This window comes from Lepisma saccharinum, chromosome 9 (genome assembly GCF_977018435.1).
Source record: "Lepisma saccharinum chromosome 9, izLepSacc3.1, whole genome shotgun sequence".
Lineage (NCBI taxonomy): Eukaryota > Metazoa > Arthropoda > Insecta > Zygentoma > Lepismatidae > Lepisma > Lepisma saccharinum.
Window position 1 is genome coordinate 66082844 of NC_139237.1, and position 25954 is coordinate 66108797.

The 25954-nt window shown below is 37.1% G+C and overlaps 1 protein-coding gene across 3 annotated transcripts; it reads left to right on the forward strand.

Annotated features, from left to right (window-relative positions):
- On the forward strand, positions 1–25876 carry LOC145992700 (uncharacterized). 3 transcript variants are annotated; one of them, XM_083129083.1, is made up of 3 exons: positions 1–212; positions 7500–7805; positions 25028–25876. In XM_083129083.1, exons 2-3 carry the CDS (start codon positions 7525–7527, stop codon positions 25770–25772), a joined length of 1026 nt encoding a protein of 341 aa, XP_082985209.1. In that variant the 5' UTR covers positions 1–212; positions 7500–7524; the 3' UTR covers positions 25773–25876. The 3 variants fall into 3 exon arrangements, with proteins under 3 accessions (XP_082985209.1, XP_082985210.1, XP_082985208.1); XM_083129084.1 differs by lacking the exon at positions 25028–25876 and adding an exon at positions 23318–23660; XM_083129082.1 differs by lacking the exon at positions 25028–25876 and adding an exon at positions 20493–22613.
- Positions 25877–25954: the final 78 nt, after the last annotated feature.

The window sequence follows — 25954 nt, forward strand, 5'->3', positions numbered from 1 at the left end:
TGAACACTATTTGTTGTTTACCGTTAACCAAAACACATCTCCAACCTACCATATCAAATTCCGATAAATTTCTTCCTTTTTTTGTAAAAAAGTGCGCGTGCAATAAGAAATCAGCCAGGGAAGAGATAATATTAAATCAGTGCAAGTGTACAAGGGAAAACACAGTTATATGCAAGTTGAAATAATTGGAGCCGTGTTTCTCAAGGAGATAGGTAAGTAATCTAAGTTTTAAGTTTGTAGCATCAAGTGTCTTCTATACGGAGTTCCAGGGGTTTATCGAAAATTTTGCTTTTTGGGAGTAGAAGGTGTAAGTTCGTATTTGGGGTAGGTGTAAGGGTAAATTTACAACCAAAATCACCATAAATTCACCCTTTCTAAAAAATTTAGGAGTGGATAAATCACTGCCTAGAGAAATAGATGGATCGGCCCAAGTTCCTTTTGTTTTATTGCGATTACGTCATGCTACGAATGCAATTTTTACATGATTCGATTTCGATGTACGTCTGTTAATACATACTGCGGAGTTTTAGCGATTACTGAAGGTATTGTTCAATATATGCTTTCGTGGTTAGGTTAGGCAGGTTAGGTTTGGTTCCCTTAGCAATAAAAGGTACCAGTTTTATAAGCCGGAGACAAATTAAACTCGTTTCTTTTCAAATAAAAATCATTTCTACTTACCTCATATGGATACCGGAACATTTTTCAAGCTGGGGATCACTTTTTTTTTTTACCATGAAAAAAGCGTTATTTTTAACATTCTAATCATTTATTGGTCGTTGCTAATTCGGCGGGCAAATCTTGACTCACGTTGTCTATCGTCAGCTGATGTGCAGTGTTTCCAAACTTACGAACCGATAAATGCCGCACAAACTATTCACAAAAGGTTTTTAAGCGAAAATTGAGGCTAGACTCTACTTTACGTCCTTATCTGCATGGTGATTGCTTCTTTGCGTTCGCGGTGCGCGATCGTGGTGCGGCACCCGGCATCTCTTCGGGTAAGTACCTTTTTCTTTTTACACTTTCTGTTCACGATAGCCCCACTATCCATTCACGGGGTCGAGGTATGCCTACGAGGTTAGGTTAGGCCTCTTAGGTTAGGTTTCATTAGCACTCATTTCACCCCTAAATATGTGCTTCATCATCTAAAAAAATCCGGAGCGAATTTACAATATAGAGAAAGTCTCCAATTTTGTTAATTTTCGGTATACTAACTAATTTTGACCTCCTAATCACGAATCTGTTGAAAGAAACCGGGGGTCACGTCTGAAAATTTGAAAAAAAGCCGATTGAATTTTTTATATATATAGGTGTATATGCGTAGTTTTACGAACAAAAATGTAATATCCTGTCATTGTGTCCAACCACGCCGTTGTTTTACAAGAAAATGATTTATGATGTTCAATTCTAGTACGATCCCTATTTATTCAATGAATGTAGGGGTGAAATGAGTGCTAATGGAACCTAACCTAACAGGCCTAACCTAACCTCGTGTGAATGGTTCGTGGGGCTACCCGTGGATGGTTTTTGGGGCTAACGTCAATGGTTTGTGGGGCTACCCGTGGATGGTTTTTGGGGCTAACGTCAATGGTTTGTGGGGCTATCCGTGGATGGTTTTTGGTGCTAACGAACAATTTTTCATCAAAATGTACAATTTCTAGACTTGACCCCCGGTTTTTTACAACAGATTAGTGATTAGGAGGCCAAAATTAGTTAGTATACCGAAAATTAACGAAATTGGAGACTTTCTCTATATTGTACATTCTAGCCAAAAATCCTCAGTACGTTCAATTACGCATATCCGGACAACATCGGTTTTTCTCCATTTACTCCTTCAGGAAATTTTTCCTCGCCTTGGGATTTACGTTGTTGCATTCCTTATAAAATAAGCTTTCCAACGATATATGACACGTATTCCTTAGGAAAAGGGCGTAAACTAGTCTTACCTTAAATTGGAAAAAAAAACGCTCACATGTCATCTTGTAAAACTACCGCATGGTTGCTACACTGACAGGGAGTTACATAATCGAACGCAGGGAACATTTGATTCACGTAGTCGACTGTAATGGCGGCACGAGCTATCGTACAACGGAGATGCATGAATGACGAAAAATACCTTACTTACAGGCCAAATAAGTTGCACGATTCAAAAAAACAATTTGCCCGGCTTCAGAAAGTCCTCAAGAACGCAATTCCGTATGTACTTTCTCATCTTTTCTCCTGTAAATTTGAAGAAATCCGTCTCCGACATATACAATCGTTACCCAATAAAATAAAATCTCCAAATGCATTCTATTTAGGTTCCGATTTACTTCTACATTCCTTCCCACGCTTCTACGATATTTACTGTTGCTTGTCGATGGTGAATATCTTGTCCATGAGAAGTGAGTAAGGTAATTTTCAAGTTGTTTTTTTCAACATACATAACTTTTTAGAGTCCAAACAGAGCTCATTACTTTAAGGAAGGTTCAAATTTCATGTGACAACGATTTCCAAAATTCTACGATAATTAGGGTACCAGTTTCATAGTTCGGAGGCACATTAAAATCGGATATTTTGTGTTTCGCATGGTTCGTACTTACCAATTGTGTATTGTGGAACATAGTTCAAGGTGCCAGTATGTTTTTTACTCAAAAACAAACACAATTTTTCACATAGAGAGTAATTTTTCTTATTCCTTTTTTCGTAACACACAATATGGCGGGCAAAGCTTGACTACCGTTGTGAGTATGCAACGTTTCCAACCTTCTTCACCGAAAAATACCTACTATCGTGTTCGTCACGTGTGCAAATTGTATATTATGCATGGGGACCTGACAGATAGCTTCACAATCCATTTCCGATAAGGTTAGGTTAGGTTAGGGAAGCATAGTTAAAAATAAAAAGGGGTTAGAAACACTCACAGGGTTTTACGTCATCAAACATATGCAACATCCAGTTCACATAGGGAAAGCAAATGAAAGCAATGGCAGTTCTGTGCCGGTGAGATATTTCTCTTGAATAATACATGATTTCCCGATCAAATAGATTCCACGATGAAAGAAAATACCTCGACGAATGTTGGAAACCTTAGAGAAACTCATTTCCGTAAGTAGTTTCTTCTGTAAAAATGATGAAATGTGTCCCCGATGTATGAAACTCTTACCATAATTAGTCTTTGTGCTAGGAGAAATCATAAAACAATCGGAACCATTACCGAAAAATGCCCCACAAACCATTCACACATAGCCCCAGAAACCATTCACGGTTAGGTTAGTCAAACATGGTTAAAATTTGGGATCGTATTTAGTTTTTTCATTTTCTTGCAAAGCAACGGCATGGTTGAAAACACTGACAGGGGGTTACGTCATCAAACGTAGGCAACATCCGGTTCACGTAGAGGAAGCAAGTAAAAGCAACGGCAATTGTGCATCGTAGATATATACCTCTTCAAAAATACATGAATTCCCGGTGCAATAGATTCAATGATGAAAGAAAATCCCTCCACGACCTTTCTAAATGCTACAGAATCTCATTTCCGTAAGTAGTTTCTTCTGTAAAATTGAAGTAATGCGTTGTCCCGAGATCAAACAGTTACTGTTCAGTCAGAACATAATAAAGGGAGTTTCAATAAAATGAGCATTTATAAATGCAGTAAAAAATATGGTACTGATTTACTATTCCCCGAACAGAATTTTTTCATTTTTACAGAAGAAACTACGTATGGTAATAAGTTCCTGTAGCATTGTCTAACATCTGGAAGGTGTTTTCTGTGATGAGGGAATGTATCATAGCGGAAATTTATGTTTTTTGTTGAAAAATAATTCTCAGACAGACAATAGCCTTTGGTGCATATACCTTGGTAGATCATCACGCATCGTGCTTGTGTTTTGTTGATGTTCATTGTGATGCAGTGTTTCAACCTTCTGTGTTTCCAACCAAAAATACAAACGTGACATGTCGTGGATGCGTGGTGTAATTCATACCGGGAGCCCCCACGAACCATTGACGGGTAGCCACAAAAAACATTCATGCATAACCCCACAAACCATTTCCGGTTAGGTTAGGTAAGCATAGTAAAAAAATTGTTCGTAAAACAATGCAAGAAAGTTTAAAAAAAAAATATTTAAAAAATCAACTTAGTATTTTTTTTGTTTACGAAGGTTGAAACACTGCATAGCGGATGAAAATCGAAAACACAAGCACGATGCGCGATGAGGCATGAAGGTGTACGCGTCATATTGTGTTTTCCGCAAGCGAAAACTACAAGAAAAAAGTACTCGTAATGTGAAAAATTGTAATTAGCCTACTTTCATCAAAAAAACGTGAATTCACCTTCAACAATGTTCTGCGAAGCAGATAGGTAAGTAGGAATGTAAAAAATGATGAAACGAACAAGTTGCAGGTGTTCGGGGAATAGTAAATTTTTACCAATGTTATATTTGAACTCCGCAATGGTCTGTGGTGAACGACTTGAAAACACCTTACTTTTCAGTTTTCCTGCACAGGAAATAAACAGAAAAATTTTAATTGACTTAACAATAAATGCACAATCACTATTTTTATAAAATGCTGTGGAGGAAAAGATTTAAATGTAAGTATATATATTTTGTTATATTCATCAAAGTATGAAATTGAATATAGACTTGCGATTGTGAAAAATTGCAATTTTCATTAAGCAAGTGGTTCACCTAGCTAAGTAAAATGCATTAGGCTTATTACATGACATTAATTATAATGTAAAAGTAGAATGCAAAATATGCTTTACTTTTTGTTATGGTAACACTTCGATCTAGTAAAAACTGATTTCTTCAATTTTACAGAAGAAACTACTTATGGAAATTAGTTTCTGTAGCATTATCGAAGTTCGTCAATGTATTTTCTTTCATCGTGTAATCTCTTTTAGAGCCAATTCATGTTTTTTTCTAGAAAAAGGAATTTTTAACTATGTTTGCCTAACCTAACGGAACCTAACCTAACCTTACCATGAATGTTTTTTGGGGCTATGCGTGAATGGTTTTGGGGCTATCCGTGAATGGTTTTTGGGGCTATGCGCGAATGGTTTCTGGGGCTATCTGCTATTATTTTCGTGAGAAAAGCATAATTCCTCCCTAAAGAATGTTCCACAATGCAGAATAGGGATGCTATGCGTGAATGGTTTTTGGGGCTATCCGCTATTCTTTTCGTGAGAAAAGCATAATTCCACCCTAAAGAATGTTCCGCAATGCAGAATACATAAGTAGGAATCTTAAAAAGGACGAAATAAATGAGTTATAGGTGTTTTCACGAGATCGAAGTGGTAATTTTGTTATCACAGGAATAAGTTGACAAACTTTGTTTGAAGTGTTGAGACTTGAATTTCCTTCCTCCTATTGTCTCTAAGGATAGATTTATATTGACTGAAACTGTTCAATATTGTATGAAGTGCGGAGAGTATATTTAAAGTACACAATGGATTTAAGGTCTAAAGCTTTAGCATGCATCTTTATTGTTGACAACAGTTAGAATAACAGATACATTGTGTATTGTCAAGAATTAAAGTAAACAGAGTACAACTTGAACAGAATACAGATGAATGGAAAACCTTTGGTATTTAACACAAGAAGTAAAAATGTAGTAATAACATGAACATGGAATACATGCCCGAAAATGTTTGAAAATATGGTTTAAATATGTCAAATATGTACTAAAAGGTAATATACGTAAAAATATGGAAAATATAAGTGGTATTTTGTTAGTTCATACTATAAATTGCAAAAAATAACGTTGATATTAACATCATATGAAGATATGTATTTCCACATAAATCCCTTTCATGCTAATTACAGTTTTTTAATAGGTTATGATTGTTAGGTTAGCACGTCAACATTTTCCTTCCCTCCTCTGTACATATAGAACATTTTCCATGGGATGCTTTGTAACTAGGTGCCATATGAGCATTCTTGCTCATAGAACCTACTTTTTACAAGAACCTCTCACAGCTTTAAACTACACTAATTACTTTCTCCAAACTTCATGATTACTTATTTCCAGTATTGCAAACAATTTCCTAATTCTTGCATACAGATTGTGAAATCATTACATAATAGGAAGAATGATCGACATCCAGGGGTAGATAATGACAGGATGACAGGCGGCATTGGCACCTAAAAATTTTGGCTGTGTCCGGAAATCCTACACCCTCTATTTCTAACACATTTCAAATCTTTTCATCCAAAATGAAGTTTCTTCTAAGAAAGGGTGTTCTTAACTAGCGCGGAAGGAAACTTTTAGAGATCTACGTGCTACGAAACTTACATTTTTGTAATATGAAAATTCCTTACCTACGTAACATGATTACGGTTTTTCAGGGCTTCCATCATGGATTCCTGTCACAGGCGCAAGTCTACACATTTTCTTTTTCTTCTTATGATTGAATTGTGGATGGTGTATGTTTAATTTTTTGGTACCTTCCTAATGTTTGAGTGAATCGTCAAGAAATAGTGTTGGGCAGGTTCTAACATGCCTTTAAAGGGACTCTAAAAAAAAAGTGGGCAGCTGGAGTGGAGGCGGTGCCACGGTAGGGGGCGGTAGGTCAATTACCCCAGGGGCGGAGCCCGGAATCGGTGGGCAATTTTGATCAATTTCTATGAAATTTCTTGTTTAGCCCTGAAAAAGCGACTGTTCCATCAGTACGGGTGCGGGTGGCCGCTACGAAATTGACATGCCCGCAAGTAGACTTCCATGTCGCAACTTTAAACGGCTGTACACTCGTAAATATTTGTTTCCGCGCTCCAGAATTTTGTTTTTCACAATTTGCAACACACAATCTTCCTAAAAAAAATTTCAACTACCGAAATCTAGGGTGTAGGATTTCAGGTGGACCCAAAATTTTCACCTAGTGCCTATTTCAAGTTCTCTGGAACTTTCGATTACTTTCTTGAAATGATAAGTACAATATGTGTTTTTGTTGTTTCTGTGTCATGTGTATCATTAAATCAGATTAATTAACATGTCATTGTAAATTTTTGCACTGTTGCTAGACAAATTTTAAAATCTGTATCAGTACCATAGAATTAGCCATACATTAGAATGTATTGCATTTATTCGTACTGTTATACCAGTAGAGCCATATATATGAAATTCATTAGGGACTTCCCCGATGGTGTAGTGGTAACGTTGTCGGGTGGAGACACAGTGGTTCGGATCCCACCTTAAACTGTAGGTCCAGTCCCAATTAGCCTATCTGGGCATAAAGTGGAATTAAAACCCAACTGAAACAAACATGCAGTTCATTAAGAAGGCCACTCTGGTGCAAGAATTAATTACTTTTAATAAACTGTATTTATTAATAAATTAGATGTTATGCTGTTGCATTTTTAAAACCTGTAGCTTTTTATTAGTTTATGTCTTTTTAAGAACATATGTCTCCTGAATAATTTTTAGTTTTGTCTATCTCTGTCGACATCTATCTAATGCATAATTAAAAACTTCACAAAATACATTATAAAACTGCTCCATTATATTTGTGATTTTTCTTGCAGGTGAATAAACATTCAATAATAACTGATGTTGGATGAATTACACGAGTCTAAAATGGACGACTATGATGAAAAGCCTTTGGAAGTGGACCCACTTGCCATAAAGTCTGACATTAGTGAATATGTTATCAAAAAGGAACCTGAGACTGAGGATGAACGTGACTTGGGTTGTGAACCAGGAAATGAAAATATTGGAACTTCTGCTTATTCGGGGGACATATCTTCTCCCCCTGCGAACGATGCCACAGAAGAGTGGGTGGACAATGTGCTTGTGAAAGTGGAGATCGAGGAAGGTGTGGAGAATTACGAGTAGGTAGTTTTGAGAGTGTGATCTAATAGATGTGTGGTGTGTAAATCTTTTCATATTGTCTGTGTAAGCACAGATGCTTACCAGTGATACACCAACGTAAGGTGGGGTTGTTGGTGTCATGATGCATGCTACATATAAGAGGAGTAAGCTGGTTCTAGTCTCCTGGGATAAGTGTAACAACTTTTCCAGAGATTTCGCCCAGTGGATGGGACCGGTGCCCACCCACTATCATGAGGAAATTTTTAAAAGAGGTAAAGGTTGATTGATTGATTTAGTTTATTTTACTTCGCGTTTTGTGCCTCTTGGCTAATTTGCGAAGATGGGAATGAGTGATGAAATGATGAAATTGATGAATGGACATTCACAAACAACCAAGCCCGACCGGGATTCGAACCCAGGACCCTTGGCATCACAGCGCGATGTGCTAACCACTCGGCCACAGGGTCGGGCTAAAAGAGGTAAAGGTAAAGTGCTCCCCTGTGATATGCACCATGCCATGAAGGCGTATAGGCAGGGTTGGCATTTTGCCTGTTTTTTTTTTTTTCAGATTAAACCCGGGCAAAACTGGGTTTTATTGGGTTTTTTCATGTGATGTTTATAAATATATATATTTTAAAAATGAAATACATTGTTCCCTCATAGTAATATATTGGAACATTCAATTTGTATTGTTTTAGTTCACTGAATCAAAAACTATTTAATATTTTATGTTAACATAGTTAGGAATTGACAATCAAGGTCTCACACCTGGAAATGATTAAACTAAAAACATACATAACCCGTGCGGCAACAGACCACTAAGGGCCCAGGCCTACCTACTGACTGCCGGCTGCAATTCCACCTGATCCTACTCTGAGGTGGGAGATCATACAACCAATTACGAGGTGACGTGTGGTCAGCACAGTGAACCCCAAGTCGTCGTCGTAGGTTTTCATGACCTTGTTACGCTACTCATTTGTAGCTCCCCAATTTAATCATGATGGTGAGTGTTCACCAGTCTCGTACACAGGCCGAAATCTCAGTAGAAAAGCTGTTATGTTTCCCCAAGGAGACTCAGACCTGCACACGTCCTATAGCCGGAGCCCAAAGCATGACCGCACAGCCCAAAGTGCGGGACAAATGATTAAATTATCTAAAATACTATGTTCTGGAAAAAATTGACAACAGTTTGATTCTACTCTTGCTGGATGGCGTAACAGTTAATATATCTATGATCAGTTCCCAGGGTTTCGCATTTGCAATACTATAGAGACCAATCGAACCCCCTTTGATTTTGCTGAGGGGGAGTCTGAACTTGTCTCTCTAACTCCATCAGTAATAGTAGAGATAAGCTCCTTAGATACTTCTGTATGATATATTCCTTCTAAATGTGATTGTATCTCAGTAATACTTGATAGCTGTGGTGGTTTAGTCAACCTCCGTGGCAGAGGGGTTAGCACTCACCCAGCCTCAAATCAATTGGAGTAAAGGCAGCCGGAGTTTGGTTGTGATCACATCACCTCCAAAATGGCAGAGATCAAGAATATATCAGGCCCTATCCCCATATTCCTGAATGTGCCTTCATGGCACGGTGCTATATCAGGGTGGCCACTCCAGGACCATGATAAAATTCAAGTATAATTCCCAGTTTTCAAGGTGAACTTTCCAAAAAGTCAAGGTCACCAGAAGATGTTTTCTTTTGTTCAACTTTACGTATTACAGCTTCTCACCACCCACACACAAATATATTAACAATATAAAGGGTCTGTGCGATTCCAATGTATCCAAAAATTCTAAATCAATTCGAATAAATGGCACATATGTATATTTCAGATATTAAATTTAAGGTGCGGAGTTTACATTTGGATTTCACATATTCAGACTCAAAATACATCTACAAACACAAGTTACTAATGTTACGGGATATAGTAATGTACGAAATATTGTTAATTGTATAAGAATTTTAAGCTGAAATTTACATATTCAACTTCAGGATATATATTATCTTCCAATAATCTTCCGTCTATCGGATAGATTACGCTGTCCAACAAAATTGAAGTTTTTGTCTGTTAAAAGAAAAGTTGGGGGTGATTCTAATTGAATTTGATGTGCTGATTTCAAATCTAATTACAGAATTTTTCCATCACCCATGAAGTTTGAGTAACAGGGTACATACAAAATATCAGATACATACAAGTCTTATATAGCCTCATAGTGACACGATGCAATATTATTTACAATGGTATATCTAGAATGTCTTCGAACTTGATTTTAGGCTGTACTTTGCTTGAGGAACATCTCTTTTTAGTGTCCAGCAATAATCTGCCAACATATTTGGAGTCCATTTTTCCTGGTAGCGCCTTTCCATTTCACCAATTTCCTGGTGGAAACGTTCTACATGTTCGTCACTCATTGTCCCAAGGTTTTGCGGGAAGAAATCGAGGTGGGAGTCTAAAAAGTGTATCTTCAGAGACATATTACACCCCAGAGCATGATAGTTCTGAATCAAATTACTGACAAGTTCTCTGTAATTTTCTGACTTGTAGTTTCCGAGGAAATGTATGCAAACTTCCTTGAAAAATTGCCAAGCAGCCACTTCCAGCTCATTTAGGCTCTTTTCAAAATCATTGTCTTTCATTAGTCTCCTGATTTGAGGGCCAACAAATATTCTCTCTTTTAGTTTCGCCTCAGTAATTTGCGGAAACTTCTCTTTGAGGAACATAAATTCACTACCCTCACGGTCCATTCCTTTTACAAAATTCTTCATCAGACCAAGCTTTATGTGGAGAGGAGGCAGTAAGATTTTGTCTGTACTTACAAGTGGTGGATGAACAACATTCTCCTGTCCTGCAATGAGTGACTCTCTCTTTGGCCAGTTCCTTTTAACATAATGATTTTTTCTATCTCTGCTATCCCATTTACACAGGAAACAGCAAAATTTGGTGTAACCTAGTTGCAATCCTAAGAGGAAAGCAATAACTTTTAAATCTCCACATATCTGCCAAGAGTATTTACAGTACTAGATATTTGTTAATAATAGTTTCATGTTTTCATAACGTTCCTTCATGCGATAGGAATATGCTACGGGAATACTTGGATATTTATTTCCATTGTGCAGTAGCACTCCTTTCAAACTTGTTTTCGGAGAGTCTAAACACAAACGCCATTCTTCACTTTTATGGACATCACCTAGTGACACTAATAGACCATCGATGTTACAACAGAAAACAAGGTCCTTATCTTGAGCATACATATCTAAAAACTTAACTCTAGATCTCGAACTAAAACGTTAAGATCCTCTTGAGTTATTAAGGATCAGGATCATTATGCAATTCACTAAATTTGTTAGGAACACTTTCACTTTCTTCCGTTATACTTATGTCATCTGGTGGAGCAGGTATGGGAACTCCAGGTTCACGAGGCACCAGTCGAGTTGCTGATTCTAGTGATGGATATTTTACTGTATGCCTTGATTTAGAATTTATACCAGATATATTTGTCAAGCAAAAATAGCAGTCTGTTATATGATCCTTAGGTTCCCTCAATATCATAGGAACTCCAAAAGGCATATGACGAGAACCTTTCAGCCAACCACTCAAAAGCGTTACACAGTTCGCACAACATATATCAGGGGCCCATTTCTTGTTTTCATCTATCTTATTGCCGGATCCTGTGGCCGAGAGGTTAGGACATCGTGCTACGACACCAAGGGTCCCGGGTTCGAAACCCGCTCAGGCTTGGTTGTTTGTGAATGTCCATTCATCAATTTCATCACCCATACCCATCTTTGCAAATTAGCCATGTAAAACACGAAGTAAAATAAACTCAATCAATCAATCAATCAATCAAAAATCGTCTATCTGATTGTCAAAGTACCACTCATAAGCTCTTTTTACATGAGGAGTAATCACCACAGATATAACAGAAATTGTTCATGTCGTTTACGCAACTTCTTGACATGATTCTGTCTTTGCTTCAAAACACTCACTGGAACTGAAAAACACTCAGGAAAAGCTTCTTTCCTCCAGACAACTTGCTACTGATATGAGAAGTAGATATGACAGTTAAATCACAGCATTGTGTTGAAAAGATAATTATTGTCAAATTTTTCAGTTGGATTGTTTAACTAGTTTAATTGTTGTCATTCATGCAGACATCAATGGCCTAAAGTTACTAGTGTATTGTTGGAGCAAAGACATAAAAAAACATTAAATATTACCTTCCAATCAGCTTATTATGGACTGCATGATGCAATAATAATGCAGAATTATATTTTTATTGTTACAAAAAAATGGTGGGTGATTGACAATTTCTGACTTCATTTTCGGAATCAGCAGGTGGCAAAACATAAAGAACCGTTGAAATTTTACTTTTAACAAAACCATTGTTGGACAGTGTTATCCTACAAAGGACATTAAGAAAGTAAACGGATCAAGAGAATTCAATTTTATTTTTCACGTAGCATTCTTTTCCTTCCTCGATAAAACTAAAATTGATTGGTTAAAAACTTGCCTCAGAGCATTTATAAATTCAATGGGATATGGTTTGATTGATTGAGTTGGTGTTTTAAGTCCACTTTATGCACAAAAAAGCTAATTTGGACTGGAGCTACAGTTAAAAGTGGGATCCGAACCACCATGTGCCTCCACCGGGCATCGAATCCGGGACTCCTTGATTACAAGGCGACGATGCTACCACTGCACCATCGGGTATGCCCTCAATGGGATATGGATTTAATAAATGTTGCAATTTTTCACATCTACGGAGAAAAATTCACGCAGCATTCCCGGAGCCAATTATTCACGCATAATTCCCAGAAAAGGAATTCCCAGTGAGTAGCCACCTTGGATATGCAAGGGGAACTTTACCTACGGTAGCTGCACACACACTTTTAAATCTGCTTCAATACAGTTTGTTCACAGGTGTGTTTTCCCATTATTTTTGTGGATGTTTTAAGTTTAAATATATCCGTGTATTAACCATGCCAAAATTATAAGACTGACATATTTAATTGTCTTGACTGATTTCATCCAAATGGAATACCGTATCCATCCTCCAAAATATCTGATTGCTATGAAACTAATAGTTCCCATGGACAAAACATATGGATCCCAATATACATATCCACTATATTGTTAAAAAAAATTATGTCAAGCCATAGCTTAAGAAATGCCCTAAAATATTTAAGTATCTTTTCTTAATGTCCAAAAATGTAGTTAAGGCAGATATTTGAAAGTAGCATCAGAATTGGAGCTACCTCAGAATGTGAAAAATCAATTTTTCATCCACCAACTTGAAATGCTTTCAACAATTGCAAATGCAAAATAAAATCATTCCCTGTGTGTATCTATTTGCGACATGAATTTCAGCTTAAAAACTAAATTTCCTACAGATATCGTGGTCTCAAAATTGGTGACCCTTCCGAAACCACACACTATATTACAATTTTTTTTATTTAGAACTTCAAGCTCAAGTAATGTCCTAACGTAGCTGAGACTTGGTTTTCTTAATTTACGAAAATCTAACCTCAAATATTTGCATAACTTAAAAGCTCTCTCAAGGCATGTTAAATCAGTCTGTCGTCCACCATCTCTAAACATGGTGACAAATTTTTCTCAAATACAATATGACATCAATCCTTTAAGTTATCTTGTAACTTTAAAAATTGCAACTCAAAAGGTTTACATTTATGGCAAAATGCATGTTTGCGATTTTATCACCAGTCCTCTCCTAAACTATGAAATATAATTTTAAAAGTTTTACTGCAAAATTGCGGACCGACGAATTATCTACAATGACTGAGTTTAGTTCCTTATAATCTGAAAATGCATTGTAGACAATTTTGGGGGAAAAGAGAGCATGGTATAGAGCAAGCATGCAACGTGAGGAAAGTCAGTTTTTCATTCACCATCTTGAAACACATTGTTCAATTTCACTCACATGTAATACAATTGCAGTCTATCAAGTTTTCTAGCTGCAGAAACATATCATGGTCACTAAATAGTTGACTTGTCTTTCTTTGCACATGCACAACACCCATGCTCCTCCTAAATCGTTCATTATGTTTTGATAATTTTATTGTGAATTTACAGTGCAAGTAATGTCACAAAAAAGGTCTGAAAATGTCAAAAATGATCAAAATATGAAAGTATACGTATGCATTGTATTTACTAGAGTACCCTACATCCCCTACGTTTAAGATAAAAAGAAATTGTGGTACATTATGAGAGTGCAAGACTTCTTGGGCATAGAGCTCCTAACCACAAATAACATTTATCCTACATGGGCAAGCAACCCATTACGTTCAATCAGTGCACTGAATTGGAGGGAGGGAGGGGGTCATTGTCTCAGTGGAAGGCATTGGAAAGAAAACAACATTTGCACACATACTAAATTTTGAGAAATGAAATGAATCATTTGATAAGGTTTTGGTTTAATTATACCACAATTAACTTTATTCTACTTTCACGACATTTTAATGACATGTACTCAATTCTTCTTTGTAATGTTTTATTCATGGAAAAAATTATTGTAAAAGTCGATTGTCACAGGTGAAACTATGTGGCTTGCCCACATATGGAAGTGACTGATATCTAAAGTGCTACCACATTTCAAAATTATAAGCTTTGTTTGTTGAACGTTTTATCTAAATATTTCATACCCTTTTGATTTTTTGTTTCTTGGATGTAAGTTTGTATTATTTCTGTTTGAGAAAAACATCATGAAAAATCCACTGTGACTTGTACAACATTAATTATTTTGAGTATTATAAGCTTGGCTAAACTCTTATTTTACAAGTTTTCTCAAAATGTTGACAATTCTAGAACCTTACAATTACTTAAAGCAATAATTTACAACATTTTTTTTAAAAAAAAACACATTTTTGAGCGGGTTTTTCTGAAGAAAACCATGTGGGGAAAACTGGGTTGGGCCCACCTGGGCCAATCCTGCATATAGGGGGTGAGGGGTTAGGGCCCCACACTTTCTTGATCACTTCTGAAGGTAGGGGTGACGTGATTAGCACCATGCTCCTGGCTGCCCTTACCCTCTAAGAATTTCCTCCCCCACCCTGGAGCCGCTTGAACAAATGGACAAATTCCCGGTTCTTCCCTGCCGGGGATCGAACCCGGGTCTCTCGCATGGTAGTCAGATGCCCTAACGACTAGGAATGAGTAGCATTCCCTAATCACGGAAACCTGCAACAATGATTGGGGATTAGTCGTGTTGATCACATGTTACCTCGGAACCTTTTGTGGAAGTGAGGCTGGCAGTTGGTAGGTACGCCCTGGCCCTCACAGGCTACTGTGCCACGGGTTGATAGTGTTATTATCTTGTATTTCTATTATTATTTTGCACAAGAATTGAGGGTAAGGTAAGAAGAGAGTTTCTCGTGCACATTGCACCATGCCATGAAAGCACACAGAGGGGATGTGAAGGTCCCACATACTCATGGTCTTGGCCAATTTTTTGAGGCGATGTTATCAGCCCATGCCCTGGTCACCTCTAACAGGGTTGCCCCTGGGTGAACATTTATTTAATGTTGGGTGAAACCGAAAGTCGCTTTGTGGGGCAAAGCCAGAAAAGTTCCAACCTTAAATCACCTATCCTGGAAATCGACCCCAGGTATTCAGCACGAAATGAATACCATCTTTGTTTCTCCAGTGAACATATCAGGCAGTGAAGTATAGAAATTTTCATTTTCTGTGGTAAGTGTTTACATTTTCCTTCTATATATAAATGTTTTATTATTAGGATTTTGTTGTATGAATTGAGAATTGAATTAACCTTTTGGAACCCAAGGCCATTTTCACATGTAACCCCCTTGGTGCCCAAGCCGATTTTGAGCAAAATGCAGAGTTTCAATTAAATGAGTGTAGATCGGAGACTAATTGCCCTAGAGAGATGAGTGATATACCGTTGTACGCGGAATGAACCAGAGATTCAGACTATATGAAATTTATGCAAATTCGGCGTATATGTGGCGGTGGGGAGGGGGCTAACTCTCAAAATTCCAAAATTTCGGGGGGAAAAAATTTGGTTCCCCCACCCTCCCCTCAAGAAAAAAGTACATGACAGTGTCGACATGCAGATGGAAATGATCGCTGACATGTAAGGAACACAAAAATACTTGCATTATTATCATATGACCAATGTAACTTGAGTTGTACCCCCAAAAGGAATGGTCGGCACGCCACTGATTCAAGTTTCAAAATGCAGCGGTACCTTGAAATGACTTTTAGGTCAGAGACTATTTGCCCTGGAGATATGAACGATATACCGTTGTACGCAGAATGAATCACAGATTCAGAAGATATATAATTTTTGCACATTCGGTGCATATATGGAGGGGAAAGGGGGAAATCCCCTGAAAATACTTTTTTAAAAAATGGGGTTTCTCCCCCCCGCCCCCCCCGAAAAAAAGGATATGAAAAGTTCAAAATGCACATAGAAATTATCGCTGACATGTAAGGAACACAAAAATATTTGCATTATTATCATATGACCAATGTAACTTGAGTTGTACCCCCAAAAGGAATGGTCGGCACGCCACTGATTCAAGCTTCAAAATGCAGAGTTACATTGAAATGACTATAGCTCAGAAACTAAATGCCCTAAAGATATGGAAGATATACGTAGAATGAATCACAGATTCAGACGATATATAATTTATGCACATTTGGCGTACATATGGAGGGGAAAAGGGGAGAAATCCCCTCAAAAATACTTTTCTTAAAAAAATTGTGTTTCCCCCCGTTCCCCCCCAAAAAATGTCAAAATGCAAAATTTATGCAAATTTGGCGTATATATGGAGGGGGAAGGGAGAAAAACCCCAAAAATTATTTTAAAAAATTGCCACTTCACCCAAAAAATGTCCTCGCACTTGGGCACAAAACGACACCTACGCACAACATTCACGGACGAAAAGCTAGAACGCAGTGAAAAATGATCGCCAATTCTTGCAGCTGCTTGAAATTCTATTTTTAGACAATGCAGGGTAACCTCTGTTGCAACTTGTGGACACTTGTGCTAAAAAAAAAAACAAAGGCTTCCTTCAGCGTGCTTCTAAATTCCATTCTCACAATGCAGATTCAACAACCAGTCTTCCCCCCTCTGCTTGCGCCCTCACGGAAAACTTTCATTTAGACACCGGATACTGATAAACAAGCTTCCTTTGTCGGCAAAAATTTGACCTTGAAAAGAGACGCAAAAGAGAAGGCCCTTTTCCCCCGCCTTTCTCCCTCCATTTCCATGAAGACAAAAAAAATGCAAAAAAACATTTCTGTTAAATACATGTGTTAGGAACAATATATATATATAAAAAAAATCAAAATTCTAGTCAAAAATAGAAAAGTTATAATGTAAAAACTACGACCTTGACACAGCATCTCGATCGAGACGCTTGGGACCGTGAGGGTTACATTTGGGTATCTCGATCGAGATGCTTGGGACACAAGAGGTTAAATTAATGTTATACCATATGAAATATATAATAGTTTTGGGCTTACTAACACATGTGTATAATACGTACTTTAACTCTCAGAATATAAATTCATATATTGTACTGTAGCACATTGGCAAGCAAGTGTGAAAATTCTGCTTGTCAGTTATATTTGTTCATCATTCTAAAACTTTAGATAGGAATGGCAACCTTGATGTGAACATCTTTCTTCATTTCTTTATTTTCAAAGGGATGCTTGATTCTAATGCTCAGTTTTGTTTTATGTTGAATATTGAGTAGTTTAATCATATCTTCAGTACTGTTGTTTCACTTTCTGAGAGGAAAAAAAACAGGATCCGTTTGGAGTTTTAGTGACTTGAAATCATTAATATTTCAATATATGGATTAGAGAATAAGATACAATTACGGTTTTTGTACCTCGGTCAGAGATAACTCACCCCGGGAATCTAACTTATCTCTCTTGCATGGCAGACAGACTCTGAACGTTGTAAATCTTACTTGAAAGTAATTATGCATGGGAAGTATTACATGAAAATGAGGTGGACAACGAAAAAGGAAGTGTCTCGTCAGTTCTTAATGGGATGTGGCATTACTGTGCTTCTGACCATCGACCAGTAAATCATATAGTATGTTGTGCAAGTGTGCATCTCTGTAACTTTGCTTTCTTTGTAATGAAGAAGTTCTGTATTGAGTTACATTAACCCATTAACACCCAACATCCTCATTTGTGGACACTAGATTTTATTACCCATTACCTTCTTCATTTTCAATAATTTTTGCTGATATGTTATTTGGACTGTTCTTTAAAAATATATGTTTAGGTTTTTTCTTAATTTTTATTTAGAGTAAATTTAAGTATCCTCAAATGATGCTGCTGTACAGAACGAGTATAAAAATATGTCTGAAGGACTTTCTTTCTGTCTTGCATGTCAGTACTTGTTTTCAACTTTGTTTAGTCAAACTTTGCAATTTCACTATAAGGGAGATTTCAGACTGAAGCGATGCACAACATGCGACAACTAGGTTTCACACCAAAGTGACAAGCGACAGTCTATATGCATCCATTCACCGCAACGAACAACAGACCAAAGCAACATGGTGCACCTATTGAGAAATTCATCCAGTCTGAGCAACAGCGACACGTGTATCTTGTCGTGTCGCTTCTGTTTGAAAAGTTGCATTATTACTGAGGGTTCCCTTCCAAGTAACATGTGTAGCTTGATACTTGTTGTTTCGGTCTCAAAGCTCCCTAATGTGGTACTACAAAGAATCAACCTTTGTTGTGAACAATTGAAGTTAAAATAGTATTGCTTTTCTGAAAAACATTGTTGGCAACTCTTTGCTTTAGTATTGAATTTCTCATATTTTATTGTGTGCCAGCATCGTGCGTGGTGATTCATGCTCTGATGCTTGATGAAATTCAAACTTATTATAGTATCCTGGGTTTCAAGAGACTGTTTCTGATGAATTTTTGATAATATTGAGGTGGTTGTGTACACTGGACTCAAATTACCCATGCAAAATACATAACAACTGGCCTCTGACCGTTCCTGCACTTCAATCCCTGAAGATGAGAGTGACGTTGGCTCTCGAAAGCTTGGATGCCTATCCTGGAAATCACCTGATTGATATCCTGAGAAAACCTCTTCATCTTCCATCACCAGGAAAGCTTCAAGAAACATTTCTCTATTTGTAAGATCTTTAACTTGAGGTCGAATGAGTTAATTTACTTTGAGCCACTGGTAGGCCTATCTACCTACCAGCACATGTTTTATGGTTCTGTTACTTATGTAGATGACACGGACATGATTGAGGCATAAGGGTACTTTTTCCAGCTTCGCTGCTTAGTACCCTAAAATTCATTATTTTTATTACAACATGAATGATCGTCAGTGTCAAGTTTTAGTTGGGTTTGTGACAGAACAATTCTAGTGCATTGGAGAATTATTGTTATTTTTGACTCTGAACATACTGACTGACCTGACTCTCTGCTGCCTATTGTCAGGGTACATGCAGTCAGCATGAAGATGCAGCAATGTAAATGTTTCTTCTTAAGATCACTGCAAGTCCCTGCAGTTTGTAGTCCAACGTTCGCAAACCACTGAAAATAACTCTGCGAGCTACAAGTGAATATTGATACTTACGATTAAATTAAATGACAGCTGAAACTTTTACAACTGAAGATGCCAATTTTTTGTGTATATTTAAGTGATGAAATTCACAATGTATAGGCTGATCATGATCTGAGAGTAGTAGGGAGATTATATCAATAGAGACATAAAAGAGGGAAATAAAATAGTGAATAAAACCGAATTAGAACCCCATAGTGCAAGGGGCCAGCACTAGTGTCTGCCAGAGCAGCTTTTTATTAGGTAACACATGTCTTACGAGATCGGTGCATGAGACCCTTCTAGGGATAAGAAAATCTGTGAAACTGTGAAGAATGTTTGTTTTTGGAATGAGAGGGAGATAGAGAAAATATAATGATATGTCTAAAGGCATGGCTAGGGAAAAGAATCATAGAAGAAAGAGACAGATAATGATAGAAATCAAAGAGTGTAGATAGAAAAGGAGAAGATACAAGTTTGTTGAAGTCATTCAATATCTTACATTTACCCCTGCCCACCTTAATTTACCAGAACATAGCTTGTGTCCACTTGTTCAAAAGTTACAGCAATGGCTCTTTTCAACACTGGAATTTAGGGGTCCCGGGTTCGATACCCGGTGGAGGCACATAGTTGTTCGGATCCCACGTTAAACTGTAGGTCCAGTCCCGATTAGCCTTACTGTATATAAAGTAGACTTTTAACACCAAATAAATCAATGAATCAATACTGGAATTTGTTACTGTCTTCAAATGGCTCACCAGTTTTCCTCACCACACTGGAGGTTCCTCAAACTTAGAACCACGATTACAGACAATTCGGTGCTAATCATTTAACTATATTAAACTACTTTAGTTTGAAATCTGGGATAAATCATGTTGATAAATCTTTTTTCATGTCCAGGAATAACATGTTTATATGCATGATCAGAAACTCACTCTCCTACTTCGTTGCTTTTTTCTCGAGAAATTTAATATGATGCTTGTACCAGAAACAGAAAGTTTTTGCTGCAGGAATTGGATATGTTGCTCTGTATTTGGAGGAAAACATCTTAACGAAATATGATTGCATTTTTAGTATGTTTCATATCCTGGAATAGCTTGGTGGTGTGTGGAACTTTGATAGCTTCTTTTCTTTTTCAGACAATTTCTCCAACGATATCAGTCTCCCATGAAGAAATCAACAAACTTTGTCAAAGGGTTTTCCAAGAAAAACTTTCTTGTATGCAAGATATGTGGGCAGTCATTCACGCGTGAAAATGCATTTGCAACACACGTGGAATCCCACTCTCACCCAACAACCACATTGACGTGCAGTGAATGTGGGAGAGAGTTTAAAAATAAAAATAGTCTGAGGAAGCACTTCAGAATTCACTATTCGGAAAAAAAGTTCAGCTGTGCAATTTGCGGGCAAGCCTTTCTTGGGAAGGAAGGTCTGAAACAACACATACCTATACACACAGATGTCAGGGCCTATGTCTGTAAGGAGTGTGGGAAGACATTTAAACAGAGTTCTAGTCTTACAGTTCACACGAGAATGCATACAGGTGACAAGAAGTATGTTTGCTCTCACTGTGGTAAAAGGTTCTACTACAAATCCCAGCTATCCAATCACTTCAGCAACCATATTCCTGACGAAACTTTCCTCTGCTACTTGTGTGGGAAAAGATATAAGAATAGGCAGATGCTGTCACAGCACATAAAGAATCATACTTTAAAAAGAAGCTTCATATGTGAGCAGTGTGGTAAAGGTTTCAAGACGAAGACCGAAATCAAGATCCACCTCGTAACACATTCCAGTGAAAGGCCATTCAAGTGTTCACACTGTGCGAAAGCATTTGCTTTCAAGACAAAGTGTCGAGACCATGAGAAGACCCATACCCGACATAAAACTAAAGTATCAGCTATCATATAAGTTCCGTAAATACTCTGTACATTAAATTAGGAAGCTGAGTATGAAAATGATGCAAGAAAACTGTCCACAGCACTCAAAATTGATTTTAGCTACTGAATGCGAGTAAAAGTATAAGCTAGGAAGATTTTCGTTCTCTTCAAGTATATATTTATGGTTCATCAGTGCCCACAGATAAGGAATTCTGAATATAAAAGTGACTTGAATTGAAATATATGTGTAATTATATTTGTATCTAATAAACCTGGATCTGAATTTTACATATGATTGGTCAGGTTATGTAATGGCATAATAATTTTGCTTTCCTTGTGCTTTCTATATGACTGATAATTGTATTAGAAACAGCATACATGGGCACTATACTTTATAATGCTGCAGGGGTTGACTGTGTTCATTTCCTTGTTGGAAAATCATCCAAGAAAGTATTGTAATGCAGACTTACTTAAGATATGATTGTGTGACCTGACTTTCATGATAAAAAAAGAATAGTGTTAACATCATATTTATTTTTGCAAGGAAAGGTGTTTATGTATTTTTGAGTTCCTTATTTAAAGTTTTGCAATAGTGAACAACAGTAGAAAAACACAGGTTGCCATTGTGCAAGAATTAATTTCTTTTAATCCAAGCTAGTATTAATTAATAAATTAAGTGTTTTAAGATCATATTTCATGGCTTTCTTAGTCCGTTTAATTAAAAAAAAATGCTATCCAGGGAAAAACTAAACTGACAAAACTATGTATTATTTTTATTTTTTGTCTACCCTGGTGAACAAATTAGATTCAATCCAAAGCATAATTTCCACATTTTTGTATGCTATTGTTATTAGTCCTACGTGTTATTTCTGGAATTGTTTTATGTGCGCCGGCCCCTGTGGCAGAGTGGTTAAGCACATCATGCTGAAATCCCGGGTTCGAATCCTGGCTTGGGCATGGATGTTTCTGAGTGTCCATTCATTATATCATCCCTCATTCCCATCTTCGCAAATTAGCCAAAAGTGGCCCAAAAAGTGAAGTAAAATAAAGCAAATCAAATCAAATGTTTTATGTGTAAAATTGCACATAGCAGAACGCTGTATTGCAAGAAATGAAGAAAGCCAGCTTTCTAGCTAAGTACACTTTCGATATCTCTACTGAAGATCCTAGATTCAAGTCTCACAAGAATGGGTTTTCTTGTGTGTTCCTTCATCAGTTTCATCTAATCGTCATTCATCCTCATCATCACGGTAACCAAAAGTGGCAGAAAAGCAAAGTAAAACAAAAATACACAAGAGATGAAGAAATTTTATGCAAGATAGCTATCATGAGTTTTAGTAAAATACTATGCGTATTTTATATTGTTCAACATTCATATAGTATGGCTTCTCTGTGCAATGAAATAAAGCACGTTGCAGTTCTTCCTACAGCAGATGGTGGAAAGGTTCCCATGGGCCTCAACACATGCTAACTCCTGACCTGCAGGATAGCCAGCATAATTTGTTTAATGTGGGTGGTGATTGCTACCTTTAAGCCATCAGTTGTATGCAGATTGTTCTCATAGATCTTTCTTTTTTATTGCACCCCACAGAAAATAGTCTGAGGAGTTATGTCAGTTACACCTTTTCTCACAAGGACGAAGGTTGTACAGACATGTCTTGGGGTCCATGGGAGCAGTGGTGGCAATTAGGGGGAGTGGCAGTTGCCCCCCCCCCCTTTCCCAATTTTGGCACCCAATTGCTGCCACTGCATGGGAGGCACTCCGGGATCGGTACTATGAAGAATTCTATTGCAACATGTGGTGCTTCACTGCACATTAATTTTACTATAGATATGCTACACAATTTAAGTTCTGGTTTAGAGAGATAATGTCAATAATATACTAACACATGAAAATATATTCTACTGTATTCATCATTATATATCTACAAGCCTACAATGAAAATATTCAATTAACCCCTCCAACAAATATAGAAAATTGTTGTACCATAAATAATCTGGTGCTTAATTTTTATTATAACTATACTTTTTTATTGTTTCTTTTCAATCTGTCTTGTAAAATTTCTTGTGCCCTTTTATTTCAGGGTGGCTACTTACCGGGAATTCTGCATGAATTATTGGCTCTGGGAATTATGTATGAATTCTGCTTGAATTTTTCTCCGTAGATGTGAAAAATTGCAACTTTTAATCCAAATATCATTGAATTTATATGTATTTATTAATGCCCTCAGGCAAGTTTTTCACAGTTTAGCTGTTATTTTTATTGACAAAGGAAGAGAAAGAAACAGTATTCTCTCAATCCGTTTGCTTTGTTAGTGTTCATTCTTTGCAGGAGAATGCATCTGATAGATGGAATATTATTTTTACAATTTTAACAATTAATTTTACAATTAACACTATTTCGTATATTACTATATCCCATAAGAATTGTGGTTTGGGGATGTATTTCTAGTCTGAGTATGTGAAATGCCAAATGTAAACTCGGCACCTTAAATTAAATATATATACACCATTGAATTGAATTAGAATTTTTGGATAAATTGGATACATAAGTGCAGACCCTTTATATTGTTAATGTGTTTGTATGTGTGTGGGTGGTAAGCGGAGGTAATAATACGTAAGATTGAAATAGAGAAAACATCTCCTTTTACCCTTGAATTTGTGGCAAGTTTGCCTTCAAAACCGGGAATTATGCTTGAATTTTATCATAGTTCAAAAGTGAACACCCTGTATCTGCTTTGTTTATCGTGTAACTTGAAGCTATTCAATAACTTGATAAGAGTATTTGAGCTCAATACGAAAACAGTAATTCGACCTAATGAAGACAATTCCTAAGCATTGTACATTATCAAAATGTAAAATTATCTAAGGTATACATATCAGACAACACGTGTATGCATACACACTCATTGCTCGAAGTGAAGTGGGATGGTATCACACCAGCTAGACTCAAGGCTTGATCAAACATCTATATGGTTATATATATATATATATATAAACACGACTGCACTTGACATGGAAATTTCTATGGTTATTTATCTGGTGACTAACTTACGGACATACTGTAATATGTTGCTTCCACTTTTTTTTTTTTTTTTACCTATTGACACATAAAGGCATTGGGGCATAGTTTATTGAGAAAACCTATAAATTGTCAATCAATGTTGATTTAGATGTCATTTTGGTTAATGTTCCAATTCCAATCACATAAGATTCTTTTATAAAGCATTGGATTTTATTATTGAGCTGTTGATGCCGACCTCTGTGGTGGAGCAGTAATCACAGCATGCTACAACACCAGGGATCCTGGGTTCTAATCCTAACCTGGGCATGCCTGTACTTTGTGAATATCCCTTTCTCAATTTCATCATACCATCACCTATTCACATCTTTGCGATTAGGCAAAATGTACCCAATCAATCAATCAATGTAACTTTTGATGTTACATCTTGCCACATGTGTTGAGAGATACCACATTTTGTTCATGGCTTCCTTTGAGTCCTCTTTCTATGCAGGGTGCCAGCCCCCGTAGGGGAGTGGGCATGGATGTTTGTGAGCGTCAATCAAATCTATGCAGGGCCAGTAATTACAATAAGGCCAAATACATTATATTCACAATAAAGATAATGCCTCAAGTTTTACAACTGCCAAGGTGGGCCTGATTAGGCTGTGTATTATTTTTCAACGTGTCTCATCCAGGAATAATACTGATCTTTTGAGTCCTATACTGTAACAATAACATCTAGAAACTCGTGGAGGTACGTGAAACTTTTACACCTTCTCTTCCTTTTCAGCCACTTTCTCCTACCAGAAGATCAGTCTTCCATGAACAAGTCATCTAAATCTGTCGAAGGATCTTCCAACGAAACCAATTTCACATGTCCGATATGTGGGAGGTCATATATTCATAGAAATCCGTTTAAAGCACATGTGGAATCCCACTCAATGTCGTTCACGTGCAGTGAATGTGGGAAAGAGTTTAAACATAGAAATGGTCTGAGGAACCACTTCAGAATTCACTCTGAGAAAAAGTTCAGCTGTACCGTTTGTGGACAAGTTTTTGCTCAGAAGTATTATCTGGATAGACACATGCCTATGCACACAGGAGTCAAGGCCTATGTGTGTAAGATATGCGGGACGTCATTTAAACAGAGTGGCGGCCTCTCTGTTCACATGAGATTGCATACAGGTGTCAAGAATTTTGTTTGCTCTCAATGTGGTGAAAGGTGCTACAGCAAATCTCAACTGAACTATCACCAGAGCAGCCATGTTCCTGAAGACTCTTTCCTCTGCAACTTGTGTGGGAAAGGATTTAAGAATATGCAAATACTGTCACAGCACATAAAATACCATTCTTCTGAAAAAAGCTTTGCATGTGAAGAGTGTGGTAAAGCTTTCAAGAGAAGATGTGATCTCAATGCACACCACAAATCACATTCCACTGAAAAGCTTGTCAAGTGTTCACACTGCGAGAAGACATTTGCTTACAGGAAACTTTGTAGAGAGCATGAGAAGATCCACACCAGACATAGAACTTAGCTACCATAGATTTTATTTTTGACCATTTTTGCAGCATGATGTAAGCATATACAGAATTATATTTCTTGAAAAATTACCATAATAACACTGAAATCAAAACATTTCTACTCTGCATTTATCAGAGTGCCAACAGATAAGGAATTTCTATCGGAATTGTTTATAAAATCACTTGGAAAGCGTGT